The sequence below is a fragment of the Giraffa tippelskirchi genome, chromosome 13, assembly GCF_054371585.1.
Source record: "Giraffa tippelskirchi isolate mGirTip1 chromosome 13, T2T-mGirTip1v1.2.pri, whole genome shotgun sequence".
In the NCBI taxonomy this organism is placed as follows: Eukaryota; Metazoa; Chordata; class Mammalia; order Artiodactyla; family Giraffidae; genus Giraffa; species Giraffa tippelskirchi.
In genome coordinates, this window is record NC_137287.1 from 27,287,465 (window position 1) to 27,305,444 (window position 17,980).

The window sequence follows — 17,980 nt, forward strand, 5'->3', positions numbered from 1 at the left end:
CACAGGGCTTTCCAGGAATTCTCCATTCATCCTCACTGCAGACTGACAGGGCAGAAGGCATCAGATCCACGTGCTGGTGCTCAATCACTAAGTGGTGTCTGACTCTTTGCAACCCCGTGGACTGTAGCCCAGCAGGCTCCATTGTCCATGGGATTCTTCAGGCAAGAATACTGGAGTGGGTTGCCATTTCCTCCTCCAGAGGATCTTCCTGACCCAGGGATTGAAGCTGGGTCTCCTGACTTGGTAGGCAGATTCTTTACCACTGAGCCAGCTGGGATCAGATTAGGACCTTTAAAATGAAGCCTTGAAACTATTATGGTGCCTGTGTATGTAATCCAGAATAAAAACAACACTAAACTATAAAGTAAAGAAAGGCAACAGTGTTTTAAATTTTCCCAGAACATTTACCATGATAGTTTTTAAGAAGTAACAAATACTGGCTCCTTTAAAAATTTATTTATTTTTCCCTCCCTCCCTTCCTTCACTCGTGGACCTATGTTTACATGACTGGTTGTTGTTGTTCAGATGCCTCAGTCATGTCCGCCTCTTTGTGACCCCATGGACTGCTGCACACCAGGCTTCCTTGTCCTTCGCCATCTCCCAGAGCTTGCTCAAACTCATGTCCATGGAGTCGGTGATGCCATCCAACCATCTCTTCCTCTGTCATCCCCTTCTCCTCCTGCCTTCAATCTTTCCCAGCATCAGGGTCTTTTCCAATGAGTCAGATCTTTGCATCAGGTGGCCAAAGTATAGGAGCTTCAGCTTCAGCATCAGTCCTTCTAATGAATATTCAGGACTGATTTCCTTTAGGACGGACTGGTTTGATCTCCTTGCAGTCCTAGGGACTCTCAAGAGTCTTCTCCAACATCACAGCTCAAAAGTTATCAATTCTTTGGTGTTCAGCCTTCTTTATGGCCCAACTCTCACATCCATACATGACTACTGTCGGAAAACATAACTGGTTAGATAATCCAGTACTGGAGGCAGGTGCTGTTATTAGCCCCATTTTATTGCTGGGGAGACTGAGGCTTGGGGATGTGAAGAACTTGATGCAGGAGTGTCAGAGCAGATTTGAACTTGGTTTATCAGACTCTGAAGCCCCAGGCTTGCTGGAGCAGGGTGATGCTGAGCTGTTTCACAGCCCCTCCTGCCCTGCAGAAGGCTGTTTGCTCCTGCAGGGCTGTCTCCTGCCATCGCAGGGGGTTAGTGTTGAGGGCTCGGCACTTGAGAAGCTGGCATGAGTGACTTCAGCAAATTATAGCATGATGAGTGTGGGGAAAGCGTCAGCAAAGCTTTCCTGACAAAAGCCAGTTTGGATCTCCAGCCTCTTCTCTGTGGGTCCCTGGGGTGGGGGAGGGTGTGAAAGGCAGGTGAGATTTCACCCTGAGGATGAGAGGAGCCATCAGGACCTGTCACTGGAAGTGTTGTGTCCGCACCTAGTTACTACTAACCGGCCACTCTAAGGGGATTAAAAAAAAAAAAATAGCCAGACCTTTATTAGCTCAGGCTCTTGGCTGAACCCTCTTTAAGCTGCGGAGAAGTCTGTGGGGGTAGGGAGGTGGGCAGAATGATCCAAACTCCGTTCTCTGCTTTGCAAGTTCCCACACTTAGTCTGAACCCTCTGTCCGGGTCAGCAGGCCTTGGGGGGCTGGCCCGTGCTCAACCAGAGGTTCTGTATCTTAGCAGAGACAGGAAGGGCATCTGTGTGCACTGAGCTTGCTGCCCCGTGGATCCCGTGTCCCTCAGTCCTCGCCGGTCCCCTGCAGGACAGACTCTCCATGTGACAGACTGAAGACACTGAGGCTCAGAACACCGAGGCGCTTGGCTCCAGAGCTGAGTGTCAAACCTGATATCACCTTTGGCCATACTTGAAGCATTTTTTTGTTTTAAGTCAAGAGTCTTTTTTTTTTTTTTTTTTTTGGCCATGCTCTGTGACCTGTGGGATCTTAGTTCCCCAGCCAGGAATCAAACCTTGGCCCTGCATTGGAAGGGTGGAGTCTTAACCACTGGACCTCCAGGGAAGTCCCTTACTGGAAACGTTTTATCTTCCCTCTGAGGCAGTATGGTATGTTAGATAGTGTAGTGCTGTCAGACCCATTTAACACATGAGGGAACTGAGGCTTCTCATGATAACTCAGAGGGCCAACCAGACAGGGCCAGACAGATGGAGCCGCCAGCTAAGGGACTGGCTTAGGCCTTATAATTAGAAAGGATTGAACTTGGCCTGATAGCCTGTCCTCCTGCATCAGACCCGCTGCCATCTATAACCACTTCACAAGCTCACTGTTGTGGAGGATGGAGATGATGGAGCAGTGATGATAATAAAGCTGACAATAATTTCTTGTTATTGAGCTTTGGAATGTATCTTGGGCCCTTTTTAAGCTCTTTGTGTGTCCAATTTCCGTGCATCTTTTTCATATCCTTGCAAAGTGCGGTTTTTATCCCTGTCTTCTTGGTAAGGAAGATGATGCTCTGAGTTGCCCAAGAAGTGGAGCCCAGAAGTAATTTCCCAGACATTTTGCTGCAGAGACTGTTCCTGTGACACCCCAGGGAGGGGACCAGTTGCCTCTCTGCCTCTCGGAGACTTTGCCTCTGCTCTCAGCTCAGCGTCTGGCCTGCCGGGGCGAGGGATACTGGCGGCTCCATCTGTCTGGCCCAGTCTGGCCGGCCCCTCTGAGTTATCACAAGAAGATCACGTTCTTTGGCAGAAAATAAAGAAGAAGGATCATCTGATTCTGATGCATGTTTTATGGACGGCCCATGGTGTCTCACACAGATGGGAGAGAGCTAAGGAGAATTTTTTTTTTTAAATAACCAGTAAATATTGAGTTGGAAAGCAGATCTGCTGAGGAGAGTGGATTTGGGAAGCTCTGACTGACACTTGGAAGCGGCGTGTTCCTCTTGGACTCTGAGTGTTATGGCCTTCCCACTGTGTCCTCCCAGCCTCAGAGAGAATCTGGCTCCCCGTTCCCTTTTTGTCCAAAAGTGTTGATTGAGGCCCCACTGTGAGGGAACTGTTGTGGGGGGCAGTCTACTGAGGGGTGTAGATATTAATTAAATCAAACCACAAATACATGTGCTATGGGGGGAGGGCAGGAGACCCTGGGATCTCCTTAAGCTGGGAGGACAGGGAGGCCTCCTTGAAAGGTAACATGTGGGCTTAAAGGAGTTGATGAGATGCACGAGGCTGTGGGGCTGGAATGGAGAGAAGGACGCAGAGGCTGGAGGCTGGAGCCGAGGCCCAGGAGACCACCGGGAGAACACTGGTCTTCGTGAACCCATGCCCCCTTCACTGGCCAGATCTGCCTTATATGGGTCTGGAAGAGTCCTGCTGGGGTCCAGCACAAGCTCTCAGAGTACCTCAGCTCACCCAGAATTTTCCTCCCCATGCTGCTGGGGCAGGAGGGTGAAGAGAGGAAGGCCTGGGCCTACAGAGCAGAGGTTTAGGGCATCATCGCTTTTTTATTTTCCTCCAGGGTGCTATTTATTTTTTAAACTTTTTATTTTGTATTGCTGCTGCTGCTAAGTCGCTTCAGTCGTGTCCGACTCTTTGCGACCCTATAGACGGCAGCCCCCAGGCTCCACCGTCGCTAGGATTCTCCAGGCAAGAATACTGGAGTGGGTTGCCATTTCCTTCTCCAGTGCATGAAAGGGAAAAGTGAAAGTGAAGTCGCTCAGTCGTGTGGAAGTGAAGTCGCTCAGTCGTGTCCGACTCTTAGCGACCCCATGAACTGTAGCCTACCAGGTTCCTCCGTCCATGGGATTTTCCAGGCAAGAGTACTGGAGTGGGGTACCATTGCCTTCTCCGTTATTTTGTATTAGGGTATAGCTGATTAACAAACAATGTTGGGATAGCATGAGGTGAATAGCTAAGGTTCCCAGCCATACATATACATGTATCCATTCTCCCCCAAAGCCCTTGCTCCCCCATCCAGGCTGACACATAACATTGGGTAGAGTTCCATGTGCTATACAGTAGGTCCTTGTTGGTTACCCATTTTAAATATAGCAGCGTGTACACAGGGCATAGATTTTGAGCTGGGCTGGAATCCTGGCTCTGCGTACAGGCCCACTTCTCTGGGCCTTGGTTTCCTCACTTGTCCCAACAAGGACGGCACCTGCCCCGGTGGCTGTGTAGGCTGATTCCGACGGTGCCTGGGGAGTGTGGTGCTCAGCAGGGCAGGGGCAGGGCGTGAGCCATCAGCTCCAGGTGGAGGCGGGGGTGTCTGGAACTTTCTGCGTCTACCTTGGAGGGTGGCAGGCATTCGTGGGGGAGCCACCTTTATGCACTCGGTGGAAGCCAGGCCTCACCTCCAGGGGCCTGGAGGTCAGGGGGAGCAGTGACCCTGCGGGAGACAGGGCTTGGCCACCCCCCTCTCGCCGGATCCCACGCACCCTGGCACGGGAAGGCAGGAGGGAAGCAGCCAGCCCAGGCCTCGCTCACACCCAACTGGGTTTTCTCCTTTTATGGTCAGCCCGCGGGTCTCTGGCTTCCCCAGCCAGAAACCAAGAGCTGGTGTTGGGATCAGGCCGAAATAGCTGGTCTGTGGGGAGCTGGGCGTCTCCTGGGAGGCTCGGGCCTGCTGCGGGGGAGGCGGCAGGGAGCCCTCTCCGTCCTTGGAGAACTCCCCCGCACACCTGCTCAAGCAAGGCCAGACCCCGAGGCCCAGGGGACAGAGGGGACACAGGGGTGTCCGCAGCTGGGGTGTGAGACGAGGTGGTCTCCGGGGCTCGGGGCGGGGGCGGGGCTTAACCCGCGCGGGGTGCTGGGATGCGGGTCCGCCGGCCATCTCCTCTCCGCTGTTGCGCCCTTTCCCGGCCCTGAGGCGCCGTGGTCCAGGCCCTCCTGATGGGACGCCCCGCCTCCTTGGTGGCTTCTCCCCTGGGGATTCCTACACATCCTTCTCCATGCAGCTCAGTGGCCACCACAGCTGCTGGGATATCCTGCCTCTCAGGGTATGTTAAAACAGCTACACTGGGACGTCCCTGCTGGTCCGGTGGCTAAGACTAGGAGCTCCCGATGCAGGGGTCCCAGGTTCGATCCCTGGTCAGGGAAACTGCCTCCCTCAGGGAAACTAGATCCCACATTCCACAAGTAAGAGCCTGCATGCCTCAACTAAGACCTGGTGCAGCCAAATAGATAAATATTAAAAAAAAATTTTTTTTATTACGGTAAAACAGCTATACCTTCAGTAGCACTTTGAGCACATATGCAGTGTGGCATTTGCCCACATCTTGCAGTCAGTTCTTTGCCTGTCTGACCCTCACACCAGACCATAAGCCTTTCAAAAGCAAAGACGACGTCGGTTTGGTAAACTCTCTGTTTCCAGTGCCTGGCCCAGAGTAGGGGCTCTGGACTTGTTCGCTGAGTGAATATGTGAATATAGGAAGAAGCGCTCACCGTGGCTTCAATCGGAATTGCCTTTCTGAGAGAGATTGAGAGAGAGAGAAGAAAAGTAGTTTGAGATTGATTCAAATCATTAAGCATTTCCTGAGTACCTACTATGCGTCACACATTGTACCTGCCACCCGCGATCAGGCACAACCTTTGACCCGCAGGAGCTCAGGGGTTAGGAGAAGCTTTAAAAGCAGTTTTGTTACCTAAGCAAAGAAATAATTTCAGATGGCAAAAGTAAAAAGTTATTTTCCCGCTAAGAAGAAGATAAAACAGGATGATGGGATCAAGAGAAGCTGAGGGGAGTGGCTATGGGTGTGTGGTAGTCAGAAGTGGCTCCATCTGAGGATAAGATACTTGGACTGGGATGTGAAAAGTGAAGGGCTTCCCCGGTGGCTCAGTGGTAAAGAATCTGCCTGCCAATGCAGGAGACTCAGGCTTGACTTCTGGGTCGGGAAGAGCCCCTGGAGAAGGAATTGGCAACCCACTCCAGTATTCTTGCCTGGAGAATTCCATGGACAGAGGAGCCTGGCGGGCTACAGCCCATGGGGTCACAAAGAGTCGGACATGTCTGAGTGACTAAACAACAACAAATGAAAGGTGAGAAGGAGCTGGTTACATCAAGAGATGGGGAAGAGCTTTAGAAGCAAAAGGAGAAGACAGTGCAAAGGCCCGGAGGCAGGAATGAGCATGATGTATTACGAAAGTCCCAAGAAGGTCAGCATGGCTGGGATGTAAGTGGGGAAGGGGAGTAACCAGATGAGGTTGGAGAAAAAGCAGGAACCTCTCTGTGAACTATTATAAGGCTATTTAATGTCAGTAACAAAGACTGTACAACATGGTCAATGCTTATAAAGTTAGTCACTCAGTTGTTTCCAACTCTTTGTGACCCCATGTGAGGCCAGGCTCCTCTGTCCATATGATTTCCCAGGCAAGAATACTGGAGTGAGTAGCCATTCCCTTCTCTAGGGGATCTTCCCCACCCAAGGGTTGAACCTGGGTCTCCTGCATTGCAGGCAGATTCTTTACCACCTGAGCCACCAAGGAAGCCCAAGAAGGAAACACTGTTAAATGAAAAGAACTAAAATACCATGCCATATGGTGTCAATTGTGTAAATCACTTTAAACTCCTATAAAAAATAATGAAAAGAAGAGAAGATATATCCAAACGTTAACCATCATGGGTTAGGGGGATTTTGTATTTGCCAAGCTTTCTTCAGTGGTTGTGTACTAATTTTGTAATCTAAATAAAAACAATTAGTGGCTTATTTAAGGAAAAAGAAATAGTTTCATAACTATTGAAAAATGAATAGATTCCGTGTGATAGCTGAGCAATCAGATCTCTTAATTCAGAGATGGCATAAAAGTAACATTGTTTTTTAAAAAGTTTTATTCTGGTGTAACTTGTATACCATAAATCAATCCATTTTAAGAATGCAATTCACTGGTTATTGGTGAATTTACAAGGTTACACAGCCATCACCACAATCTAAGTGTATGTTTCTGTCATCCACAAAGGAAATCTTGTGCCCTCTTGTAGTCACTCCCTTCCCCACTCCCGGTTCCACCATCACTAGTCTACTTTCTGTCCCTATAGATTTGCCTCTTCTGCACATTTAGAATAAATGGAATGAATGATACAACATGTGGTCCTTTGTGACTGGCTTCTTTCACATAGCGTAATATCTTCAAGGTTCATCCATCTTTTAGCCTATATCAATGCTCCATTACTTTTTATGGCTGAGTAATATTCCATTGTACAAATAGACCACATTTTGTTTATCCATTTACCAACTGATGGACATTTGTATCGTTTGTATTCTTTGGCTATTATAAATAATATAAAGTAGCATAATTTTTACTAAGATGAAAAAGAAAAATTCTGCCTGTTGTATCATAGGAAAATGGTCCATTACCATTCCGAGTAATCTCTTTATTCTAAAAGGTATTGAGGCAAAACAATGATCATTATGAGGTTAAGTGCTGCAAGGCAGGGAATCTTTGGACTAATGGAGCTAGGATCACCACTAGACTGGGTGGTACCTTTATAGAATTAGACAAAGCTACCCCCTGTTTTGGCTCAGATGGTAAAGGATCCACCTGCAAAGCAGGAGATCCAGGTTTGATCCCTCGGTCAGCAAGATCCCCTAGAGAAGGGAATGACAACCCACTCCAATATTCTTGCCTGGAGAATTCCATGGACAGAGGAGCCTGGTGGGCTACAGTCCATGGGGGTCACAAAGAGTTGGACATAACTGAGTGACTAACATTTTACTTTCACCTCTTTCTCAAGGCACTTTTCTTCCATCCGCTGCAAGATGGTTGTAATAAATATACAGATCTACAGTGACCAGTGTAAATAGTTCCCCCTTAGAGTTATGCAGTGTCTGACCTGCACCACTGTCCATGGCAGCTCTGGAGGGGACATACAGTAGAAAGGCCCCCAGCTTAGCTCTAGGGAGGTATGAAGTCAGAGAAAACATCATAGAGGGGGTGACTCAGAGGGTGACATTTCAAGAATCAATTAAAATATATACCCCAAAGAATTGAAAACAGGTGCTCAAACAAAAACTTGTACTTGAATATTCATAGCAGCACTGTTCACAATAGCCAAATGCTAGAAACAACCCAAACGCCCATCAATGGATGAGTGGAACCACAAAATGAGATCTATCCACAATGGAGGACTATTCAGCCATAAAAAGGAATGAAGTTCGAATACATGTTACAATAGGGATGAGCCTCAGAAACATCATGCTAAGTGAAAGAAGCCCGACACAAAAGACCACTTACTTGTGTTTGTGTTAAATGTCCAGAATAGGTAAATCCATAGAAACAGGGAGCAGATCAGTGGTTGCCAGGGGTTAATGGGAGCAGGGGATGGAGAGTGACTCTTTAATGGGTGTGGGGTTTTACTGGGGGTTAATGAGAATGTTTGGGAACTAGAAGTGTGAGTTGCACGACTTTGTAAAAGTACTACCTACTGCTGTGTTGTTCGCTTTTATGTGGTTTAATTTATGTTTATGTGGTTTTCACCTCATTGGGGTAAAAAAAAAGGGGAGAATGGATAAGGCAGGTACAAAAGCAATACAGATGGTGCTCTGGGAAGAAGAAACAGCATGTGCAAAGCTTGGGTTGGGGGACTCCTTTGCACATTCTTAGAACTCTGCTCTCTTGTGTCAGACATGAGCTCAGGCTCAGGGAAGGAATCAGCTAGAAAGCCCCGGGGAAGTCGGTCTCTTGGGCTCTGCACAGGTCAGCAAGGAACACACACACTGAGCCCTCCTGCCCCTAACTAACCATGACACAGTTAGCTTCCCACGCTTGGAGCGGTGTGTTTCCGATGGGAATGTCTCAGGCTGGAGGTCCCCTGGCAGTGCCCAGCATGGAGCTGCCCCGGCAGCTGCCAAGCCTTCCCCTTGGAGCCACTTCCTCTCCTGGGAGGAAAAGCCTCCAGACAGGCATGGACCCTGTCAATCTCTTGTCTTCTGGGCTCAGGTTTCCCAAGGCTGCTGGAAAGGCCACCTCTATCCCGAAAGCAGATGGGTGGAGACAGTCCATTGTCTGTCCACCTCAAAATCACTCCTTTCTGGTCTTTTGCTTTGACTGATATTGCCGCAGTGACCAATGTAAGCATTTGTCCTTGGGCACATGTGTGCGGGTTTCTGATACGGCTGTTTCTTGAGATTTGTGGATCAGCCCAAGGTCAGAGGCAGAGGCAGGAGGCAGAGCATGTTGGCCTGATGGGAATCAGTGCAGCTGGACCAGAAATGGGACTTACTTTGTGGTGGTGGAAAGTTCTCATGCCAAAGTCTGGGCTGCCTCTTTCCTGTGGCCTTTCTCCCTGCAAGGACCTCCTGTTGGCCCTCGGCTCAAAGGTCAAACTTGCCTGAGTAGAACCTCCCCGGGCCCCCAAAGGTAGCCCGTACAGGCAACTGTGGCCCATGAAGGCCCTTTCATTGCAGCACTTGGCCCCTCTAGCCGCAGTGTGCAGGCTGAGTTGCCCTGTGACATGGGGGATCTTAGTTCCCCAACCAGGGATCAAACCCGTCACCTGCATTGGGAGGCAGGTTCTTAACCACTGGACCGCCAGGGAAGTCACTGGTCTCAATTTCTTGCATGTATGTTGAACTTTCCCATCAAGAAGCTCAAGTCTTCAGGTTTGGGGTTGGCTTTTTTCAATGCTCACCAAGCTATACCTTCTCTGTGTTAGGGGCTTAGGGATTGGGGACTTGACCTCAGTTTCCCGGAAACTGAGGGAAGTGGGGTCCAGATCTGGATGTTTCTTCTTATGAGGAATTCATAATTCTGTGGGGGCAGAGACACAAGGAACAAAAGTGCCAGCCTGAGACAGGGCACTCAGGCAGCATAGGGGCTGTGGAAGTGGAGGCATGTCTTGGTGATGGGCAGGAACCAGTGACAGCTCTAGGATTCCTATCAAGAGGGGCTTGAAGGCAGCAGTCGGATTATTTGATGGAGACTAGGGGCTCTTCCTGGGGCTTCTTCTCTCTAGCAAGGCCAACTATTGTGATAGCTTAGGAGTGTTGTCAGAGACTTATAGCCAAGCTGCCTCCTGGCTTCATCACTATGGGGAAGACTTCTTGGAAGACGTATTATCTTTGAGACTGAGGGAAGTAGCCAGAAAAGGAGAAGAGAAAGACCTGCTAGGCAGCAGGAATAGCCTGAACAAAGGCACTGAGTGTGATTGGGGGTTGATCTGGGTGGGGTTGCTGGAAATTGAGAGTGAGGGACATAGAGATGCCGAAGCTGGGGAGGTGGGCAGGGCTAGTCATGGGAGGTCTTAGATGTCATGTTCAGGAGTCTGGGCCTTGCATACAAGTCCTGGGGGACATGGACATGTTTAAAAACAACTTAAGATAAAACTTGCATACCCCATATTCACCCACTGTAAGTGTAAAATGCAGTGAGTTTTAGTAAATTGAGTTATGTAAGCATCACCACAATCCAGTCTCCAAGCTCCCAAGTGATCTTTCATATCTGTTTGCAGTCACCCCACTCCAGCCCTCAGCAACCACTAATCTACTTCCTATCTTTATGCATTTCATGTAAGTGGAATAATGCAATATGTATGTAGCCTTCTGTGTCAGACTTATTTAACATCATGTTTTTGAGAGTCATCCACAGTGTAATCTGTATCAGTATGTCATTGTTTTTATGACTGAATAATATTTCATTGTGTGGATAGACCACATTTTATTTATCCATCCACCAGCAGATGGACATTTGGGTTGTTTCCACTTTTTAGCTAGTATGATAACTCTGCAGTGAGCCTTCCTGTGTTAGTCTTACAGGGACACATGTTTCTGTTCTCTTGGGTAGATTTCCAGGAGTGGAATAGCTGGGTCATATGATAAATTTATGTTTAACATTTTAAGAAACTTACAAAATGGAAGGGTGTTGAGGAGCAGAGCAATTGGTAGCTCAGCATGTCAGAAAGATCACTCTGAGAAGGGATCTGGAGGAAGACGTCACTAGATCCAGGGAGATCTTTGATCAGGAGAGGCTGAGGGATGTGATGGTGGGGTTGGAGCCAGGAATGCCTTAAGAAAAGCTGCATCACCATTGCCCAGCAGAGGATGTGATGCTCTGCTTTCTTGGTTATGGTTAACTGACTAACGGTTGAAGTGTGTCACCTTACCCATGACCCTCATAGGGGATCTTGGCTCCACCTCCTGAGGTCACTTTAAGAGTGAAAGGTGATTAATAACATATGCTTAATCACATGTAGTCTCACGATGCCCTCTGTGTCCACCAGGGTTCTCTGGTGGTAAGCGACAGAGACCTTATCTAGGAAAGGAATTTCTGAAAGAGTGTTGGGGAGCTCACAGATGAGGTGGGAAGAGTGGGGAGCCAGCCTCAGAGAATGTCAGAAACTAGGTGCTGCTTGGGCTCTGGGGTGCAGGAACTGAGGCCCCATCGGGGCTCTGCCCACCCACTGTGCTTCTCTGTCCTCGATCCAGGTTGGAGTTTTAACTCAGAGAATCTGATTGATGCAGCCTGGGAAACATTGTTGCCTCTTGGCTGGGACAGCTTGTGGGCTACCAAGACAGTACATGATGATGGGAGTGGAGTGGTGCAGGGGTCATGTCTCCTTTTTTGTTGTTGTTTTTCTCTAGGCATGTGGGATCATAGTTGCCTGATCAGGGATCAAATCTACACCCCTTGCATTGAAAGCTCAGAGTCTTAACCACTGGACCACCAGGGAAGTCCCCAGGACATGTCTCCTTAAGGAACATAGGATGCTCTTGCCAGAAGAATAGGAATAGCATACTGGATTTTCAAGCCAAAAATGTCCACTGCCCCGTATTCCAGATAAAGAAACTGAGGCTTGGAGAGGTTAAGAATATTCTCCCAAGGCCACAGAGCTGGGAATTGGCCAAGAGGAAACCCAGTCTGTCTGGATCCAAAGTCGGTGTTCTGTCTGTGACCTCATCTGTACAGAGTGGGTCTCCTGGGAACACTCCCTCCACTCCGAGCCGGTGGGGCTGGGATGCTCACTGCCTCCTGAATGGGTCAGATTCCAACATCTTTCTGAGGCTGCCTCCAGGGCTTTGTTGCCCTTTGTCTTTGGTCTTGTCCCCTATGCCCTGGGCAATGAGCTCAGCTGGCCCCTTGTCACCCCCAGGGGGCCAGGGTGAAGAAGCTTAAATGGGAGCCCCTGGCGGCAGGATATCCAGACGTTCAACTCAGAGCTGATTCTAACTCGTGGATCTTTTTTCCTTTTTGTTCTCAGATCGGGAGGACCAGTCCATTCTCTGCACGTAAGTGGAGCTGCTTTTTCTTCTGCTTTTCTGAGTTAAGATCCAACCTATTAAAGAAAAAGGTTCGTGAGAACAGGGCTATTTGATTTGTTTGATGTTCCATGCACCACCCTATCCCCAGCACAGCGAGGATGGTCATGAAACATTTGTTGTACAAACACTCTGATGCTGAGGCCAGCACCCCTAGACTGCAGGTGATACCTGGTGTCATCGTGTTCTGCACTGCCCCCCTCTTTAAAACTAGCATTTATTGAGCACTCACTGTGTGCCAGGCCCTGAACTAAATAATTTACAGACAGAAGTACATGTAATTCTGTAATAGCTCTGTGAAAGTAGATGGCATCTCCATTAATGAGGAAGTCTTGGCTTGTGTTCAACAGTTACCCCAAAATTTCACAATTAAGTAACCATAGTGTGCCATATTTGGTGGTTGGTATTACTATTTCTTTGAAGACCTGGATACATAGCCAGAAGATATGAACTCAGTTTAAAATCACTCAGAGGATTTTCAGTATTCAGGAAAATCTCTCCTGGGGTGGGCAGAATACAGGTATTCCTCAGAGATAGCATGGGCTCAGTTCCAGACTATTGAAATAAAGCAAATATCAGAGTAAAGCAAGGCACACAAATTTTTTGGTTTCTCAGTACATATAAAAGTTATGTTGACACTATACTACTAAGTGGACAACTGTGTTATATCTAAAAACAACAATGTATACACCTTAATTAAAAAATACCCATTGCTTGAAATGTTACTCAGCGATAAAAAGGAGTGCATTTGAGTCAGTTCTAATGAGGTGGAGGAACCTAGAGCCTATTATACAGAGTGAAGTAAGTAACAGAAAGAAAGTAAGAAAGGGAAAGACAAATATATATATACACACACACATATATATATATTCCACATATATATGGAATCTAGAAAGACAGTACTGACGATCCTACTTGCAGGGCAGCAAAAGAGACACAGACATTTTGGACACAGTGAGGGAAGGAGAGGATGGGATGATATGAAAGAATAGCACTGAAACATATACATTACCATGTGTAAAATAGATAGCCAGTGAGAGTTTGCTATATGATGCAGGGAGCAAAAAGTCAGTGCTCTGTGACAACCTAGCGGGGTGGGATGGGCAGGGAGGTGAGAAAGGGTTCAGTAGGGAGGGGACATATGTATACCTAATGCTGATTCATGTTGATGTATGGCAAAAACCATCACAATATTGGAAAGTAATTGTCTTCTAATTAAAAAAAATACCCATTGCTAAAAAATCTTAGCTATCATCTGAGCCTTCAGGGAGTTGTAACCTTTTTGCAATAGTGATATCAAAGATCACTGATCACAGATCACCATGACAAAGAGAAAAATAAGGAAGCAGTTTGAAATAATTTAAGAATTACCAAAAGATGGCACAAAGATATGGAGTGAACAAATGCTGTTGGAGAAATGCTTGATGCAAAGTTGCCACAAATTTGTAAAAAAACATGGTATCTGTGAACTGCAATAAAACAATGTGCACTAAAAGTACCTGTAGTGGTCCCTCAAAGATTGCCACCTCCTAATCACCAGGACTTGTGAATGTGTCAGGTGACAAGGCAGAGGAGAATGGAGGTTGCATGGCATTAAGGTTGCTAATCAGCTGACCTTACGATAGTGGGGAGTCTACACCATCCAGGCAAGTCCAGTGTAATCACAGGGTCCTTACAAATGGAAGAAGGAGGAAGCTGGGGAGTCAGAGGGAGATGCAATGTGAGATGAACTTCACCCACCATTGCTGGCGTTGAAGATGGAGGAAGCCAAAGATGAAAACAGCTTCTAGACGCTGGAAAAGGCAAGCAAACAGACTCTCCCCTGGTGTTCCTGGAAAGAAACACAAGCCTGCTGACATCTTGGTATTAGCTCAGTACAATCCATGTCAGACTTCTGCCCTCCAGAACTGCAGGATAATCAATTTGTGTTGTTTTAAGCCACTGTTTGTGTAATTTTTAAAGCAGCAGTGGGAAACGAATACACCCTCCTTCCTTTGTCCCCCTACACCCACTCCTGTCCTCACTCACTATTCAACAGATTGAATGAGCCAGTTCCACTGGTGATACTTGGCGTATAGGAAAGAATCCAAAATAAACATGACCCCTCTTCTCAAGAGGGAAGACAGCCACTAGAACAGTAATTACATTCTTCCCTTTGGTACTACTTGAATTTGCTGTTCGATTCTGTGAAAGAACTACCTTTTCAGAAACTTAAAAAAGAATTATTGTTGTTCAGTTACTAAGTTGTGTCCGACTCCTTGCGGCCCCATGGACTGCAGCACACCCGGCTTCCCTGTCCTTCACTATCTCCCAGAGTTTGCTCAAGCTCATGTTCATTGAGTTGGTGATGCTATCCAACCATCTCAACCTCTGTCACTCTCTTCTCCTTTTGTCTTCAATCTTTCCCAGCAAATCACTCAAGTAAATGTGTAATTACAAACTGAAAATGACAAAGAATGAGACATGTTTGAAACTAGGAGAATGTATAAATCAGAGAGATTCTAACTGGGAGAATGGGAAGAGCTTCTTGGAAGAAGTGCTATTTCAGCAGAGACAATGAAGAAAAGAGGGGAAGCATTTACAGCATATGCAAAGGCACCGGGGTCAGATAGAGTGTGTTTTATTTGAAAAACTGAGACATAAATTTGGCCAGAGTGTGTCTCCCAGCAGAAGCCCTCTGTCTGAGAAGAGCCACTATGGGACATTTAGGACTGTGGTTGCAAACCCAAGGGCCAATCAAAACCAACCAAGTACTGTTAATGTGCAAGAAGGCCTGGGTGTAACACAGTAGGGGATGATGGGGAGTGTGGTGAACTGAAGAAAATGACACATCTGAGGGGTGGGGGCGAGTTTCTATCCCTCTTCTGTCCATTGTTTCCAGGAGAGAAAGCAGGTCCAGTGTTGCCAGACTCTTCTACATTGCAACAGAAGCTGGAAATTTAGGTTTTTATGTGAAATATTCAATTTTTAAATATTTGCACCTAATTTACATGAACATACATACCCAGAGCATCAGCCAAATAAAATCCATTGGTGGGCTGGCTTTGCCAGTGGGGCTACCTGTTTACAATCTCTAGCCCAGAACTTTGGGCCTGGAAAGTTTCTCATAGATGACTGAGCCCTCGGTTCTTGCTGTACACACACACTGGTCAGTTACAAGAATTGCAAGAAATTTTCATAGAGCATCAAAATCTGGAATGATTCATATTTAATATGAAAGTATATTCAAGTTGACCTCAGTAATAATTATTGTTGTTGTTATGTCTGACTCCTTGCAACACCATAGACTGCAGCACGCCAGGCTTCCCTGTCCATCACCAACTCCCAGAGCTTGCTTAAATTCCTGTCTGTATTGCCATCCAACTATCTCATCCACTGCTGCCCCTTTCTCCTCCTGCCTTCAATCTTTCCTAGCATCAAGGTCTTATCCAGTGAGTCAGCTCTTCCCATCAGGTGGTCAAAGTATTGGATCTTCAGCTTCAGCATCAATCCTTCCAATGAATATTCAGGGTTGATTTCCTTTAGGATTGACTGGTTGGATCACCCTGCTGTCCGAGGGACTCTCAAGAGTCTTCTCCAACACTACAGTTCAAAAGCATCAATTTTTTGGCTTTCGGCCTTCTTTATGGTCCAACTCTCACACCCATACATGACTACTGGAAAAACCACGGCTTTGACTAGATGGACCTTTGTTGGCAAAGTGATGTCTCGGCTTTTTAATATGCTGTCTAGGTTTGTCAGCTTTTCTTCCAAGGAGCAAGCATCTTTTAATTTCATGGCTGCAGTCACCATCCATAGTGATTGTGGAGCCCAAGAAAATAAAGTCTGTCACTGTTTACATTTTTCCCCCATCTATTTGCCATGAAGTAATGGAACTGGATGCCATGATCTTAGTTTTCTGAATTTTGAGTTATAAGCCAGCTTTTCTACTCTCCTTTTCACCTTCCTCAAGAGGCTCTTTAGTTCCTCTTTGCTTTCTGCCACTAGGGTGGTGTCATCTACATATCTGAGGTTATTGATATTTCTTCCAGCAATCTTGATTCCAGTTTGTGCTTCATCCAGCCCAGCATTTAGCATGATGTACTCTGAATATTAGTTAAATAAACAGGGTGACAATATACAGCTTTGACTTACTCTTTTCCCAATTTTGAACCAGGGTTGTTCCACATCTGGTTCTAACTATTGCTTCTTGATCTGCATACAGGTTTCTCAGGAGGCACGTAGGGAGGTCTGGTATTCCCATCTGTTTGAGAATTTTCCGCACTTTGTTGTGATTCACACAGTCAAAGATTTTACCATAGTCAATGAAGCAGAAGTAGATGTTTTTCTGGAATTCCCTTGCTTTTTTTATGATCCAGTGGATGTTGGCAATTTGATCTCTGGTTCCTCTGTCTTTTCTAAATCCAGCTTGTACATCTGGAAATTTTTGGTTCACATACTGTTATAGCCTAGCTTGAAGGATTTTGAGCATTACATTGCTAGCATGTGAAATGAGCGCAATTGTGTGGTAGTTTGAATATTCTTTGGCATTGCCCTTCTTTGGGATTCAAATGAAAACTGACCTTTTCCAGTCCTGTGGCCACTGCTGAGTTTTCCAAATTTGCTGCCATATTGAGTGCAGCACTTTCACAGCATCATCTTTTAGGATTTGAAATAGCTCAGCTGGAATTTCATCACCTCCACTAGCTTTGTTTGTAGTAATGCTTCCTAAAGCCCACTTGACTTCACATTCCAGGATGTCTGGCTCTAGGTGAATGATCACACCATTGTGGTTATCTAAGTCATTAAGACCTTTTTTTGTATAGTTTTTCTGTGTATTCTTGCCACCTCTTCTTAATATCTTCTGCTTCTGTTAGGTCCATACCATTTCTGTCCTTTATTGTGCCCATATTTGCTTGAAATATTCCCTTGGTCTCTAATTTTTTTTGAAGAGATATTTAGTCTTTCCCATTCTGTTGTTTTCCTCTATTTCTTTGCATTGTTCACTTAACAAAGGCTTTCTTATCTCTCCTTGCTGTTCTTTGGAACTCTGCATTCAGTTGTGTATATTTTTCCCTTTCTCTTTCACCTTCCGCTTCTCTTACTTTCTCAGGGATAAGCCCTCCTCAGATAACCATTTTACCTTCTTGCATTTCTTTTTCTTGGGGATGGCTTTGGTCATCTCCTCCTATACAATGATATGAACCTCCATCTGTAGTTCTTCAGGCACTCTATCAGATCTCACCCTTGAATCTATTTGTCACCTCCACTGTATAATCATAAAATGAAAGTGTTACTTGCTCAGTCGTGTCTGACTCTTTGCAACCCATTGGACTGTAGCCCACCAGGCTCCTCTGTCCATGGGATTTTCCAGGCAAGAATACTACAGCAGGTTGCCATTTCCTTCTCCAGGGGATCTTCTTGACCCACAGATTGAACCTGGGTCTCCCACATTGCAGATAGATTCTTTACCATCTGAGTCACCAGAAAAGCTGGTATAGTCATAAGGAATTTGATTTAGGTCATACCTGAATGATCTAGTGGTTTTTCCCTACTATCTTTAATTTAAGCCTGAATTTTTCAACAAGGAGCTCATGATCTGAGCCACAATCAGCTCCAGGTCTTGTTTTTGCTGACTATATAGAGCTTCTCCATCTTTGGCTGCAAAGAATGTAACCAATCTAATTTCAGTATTGATCATTTGGTGATGTCCATGTATAGAGTCATCTCTTGTGTTGTCAGAAGAGGATGTTTTCTATGACCAGTGCCTTCTCTTGGCAAAACCCTGATGGCC

General features: G+C 46.4%; 1 protein-coding gene across 7 annotated transcripts in view; it reads left to right on the top strand.

Moving 5' to 3' along the window:
- MYH11 (myosin heavy chain 11) overlaps positions 1-17,980 on the top strand; it is a 124,555-nt gene that overhangs the window by 36,528 nt on the left and 70,047 nt on the right. For 6 of the 7 annotated variants that reach the window (XM_081556278.1, XM_081556274.1, XM_081556276.1 and 3 more), the window contains exon 4: positions 12,150-12,177. The exons of the other annotated variant lie outside the window; for it this stretch is intronic. In XM_081556278.1, the coding sequence (XP_081412404.1) occupies positions 12,150-12,177 (28 nt within the window). The remainder of the gene's footprint in view (positions 1-12,149; positions 12,178-17,980) is intronic. 7 annotated transcript variants of the gene reach the window in all.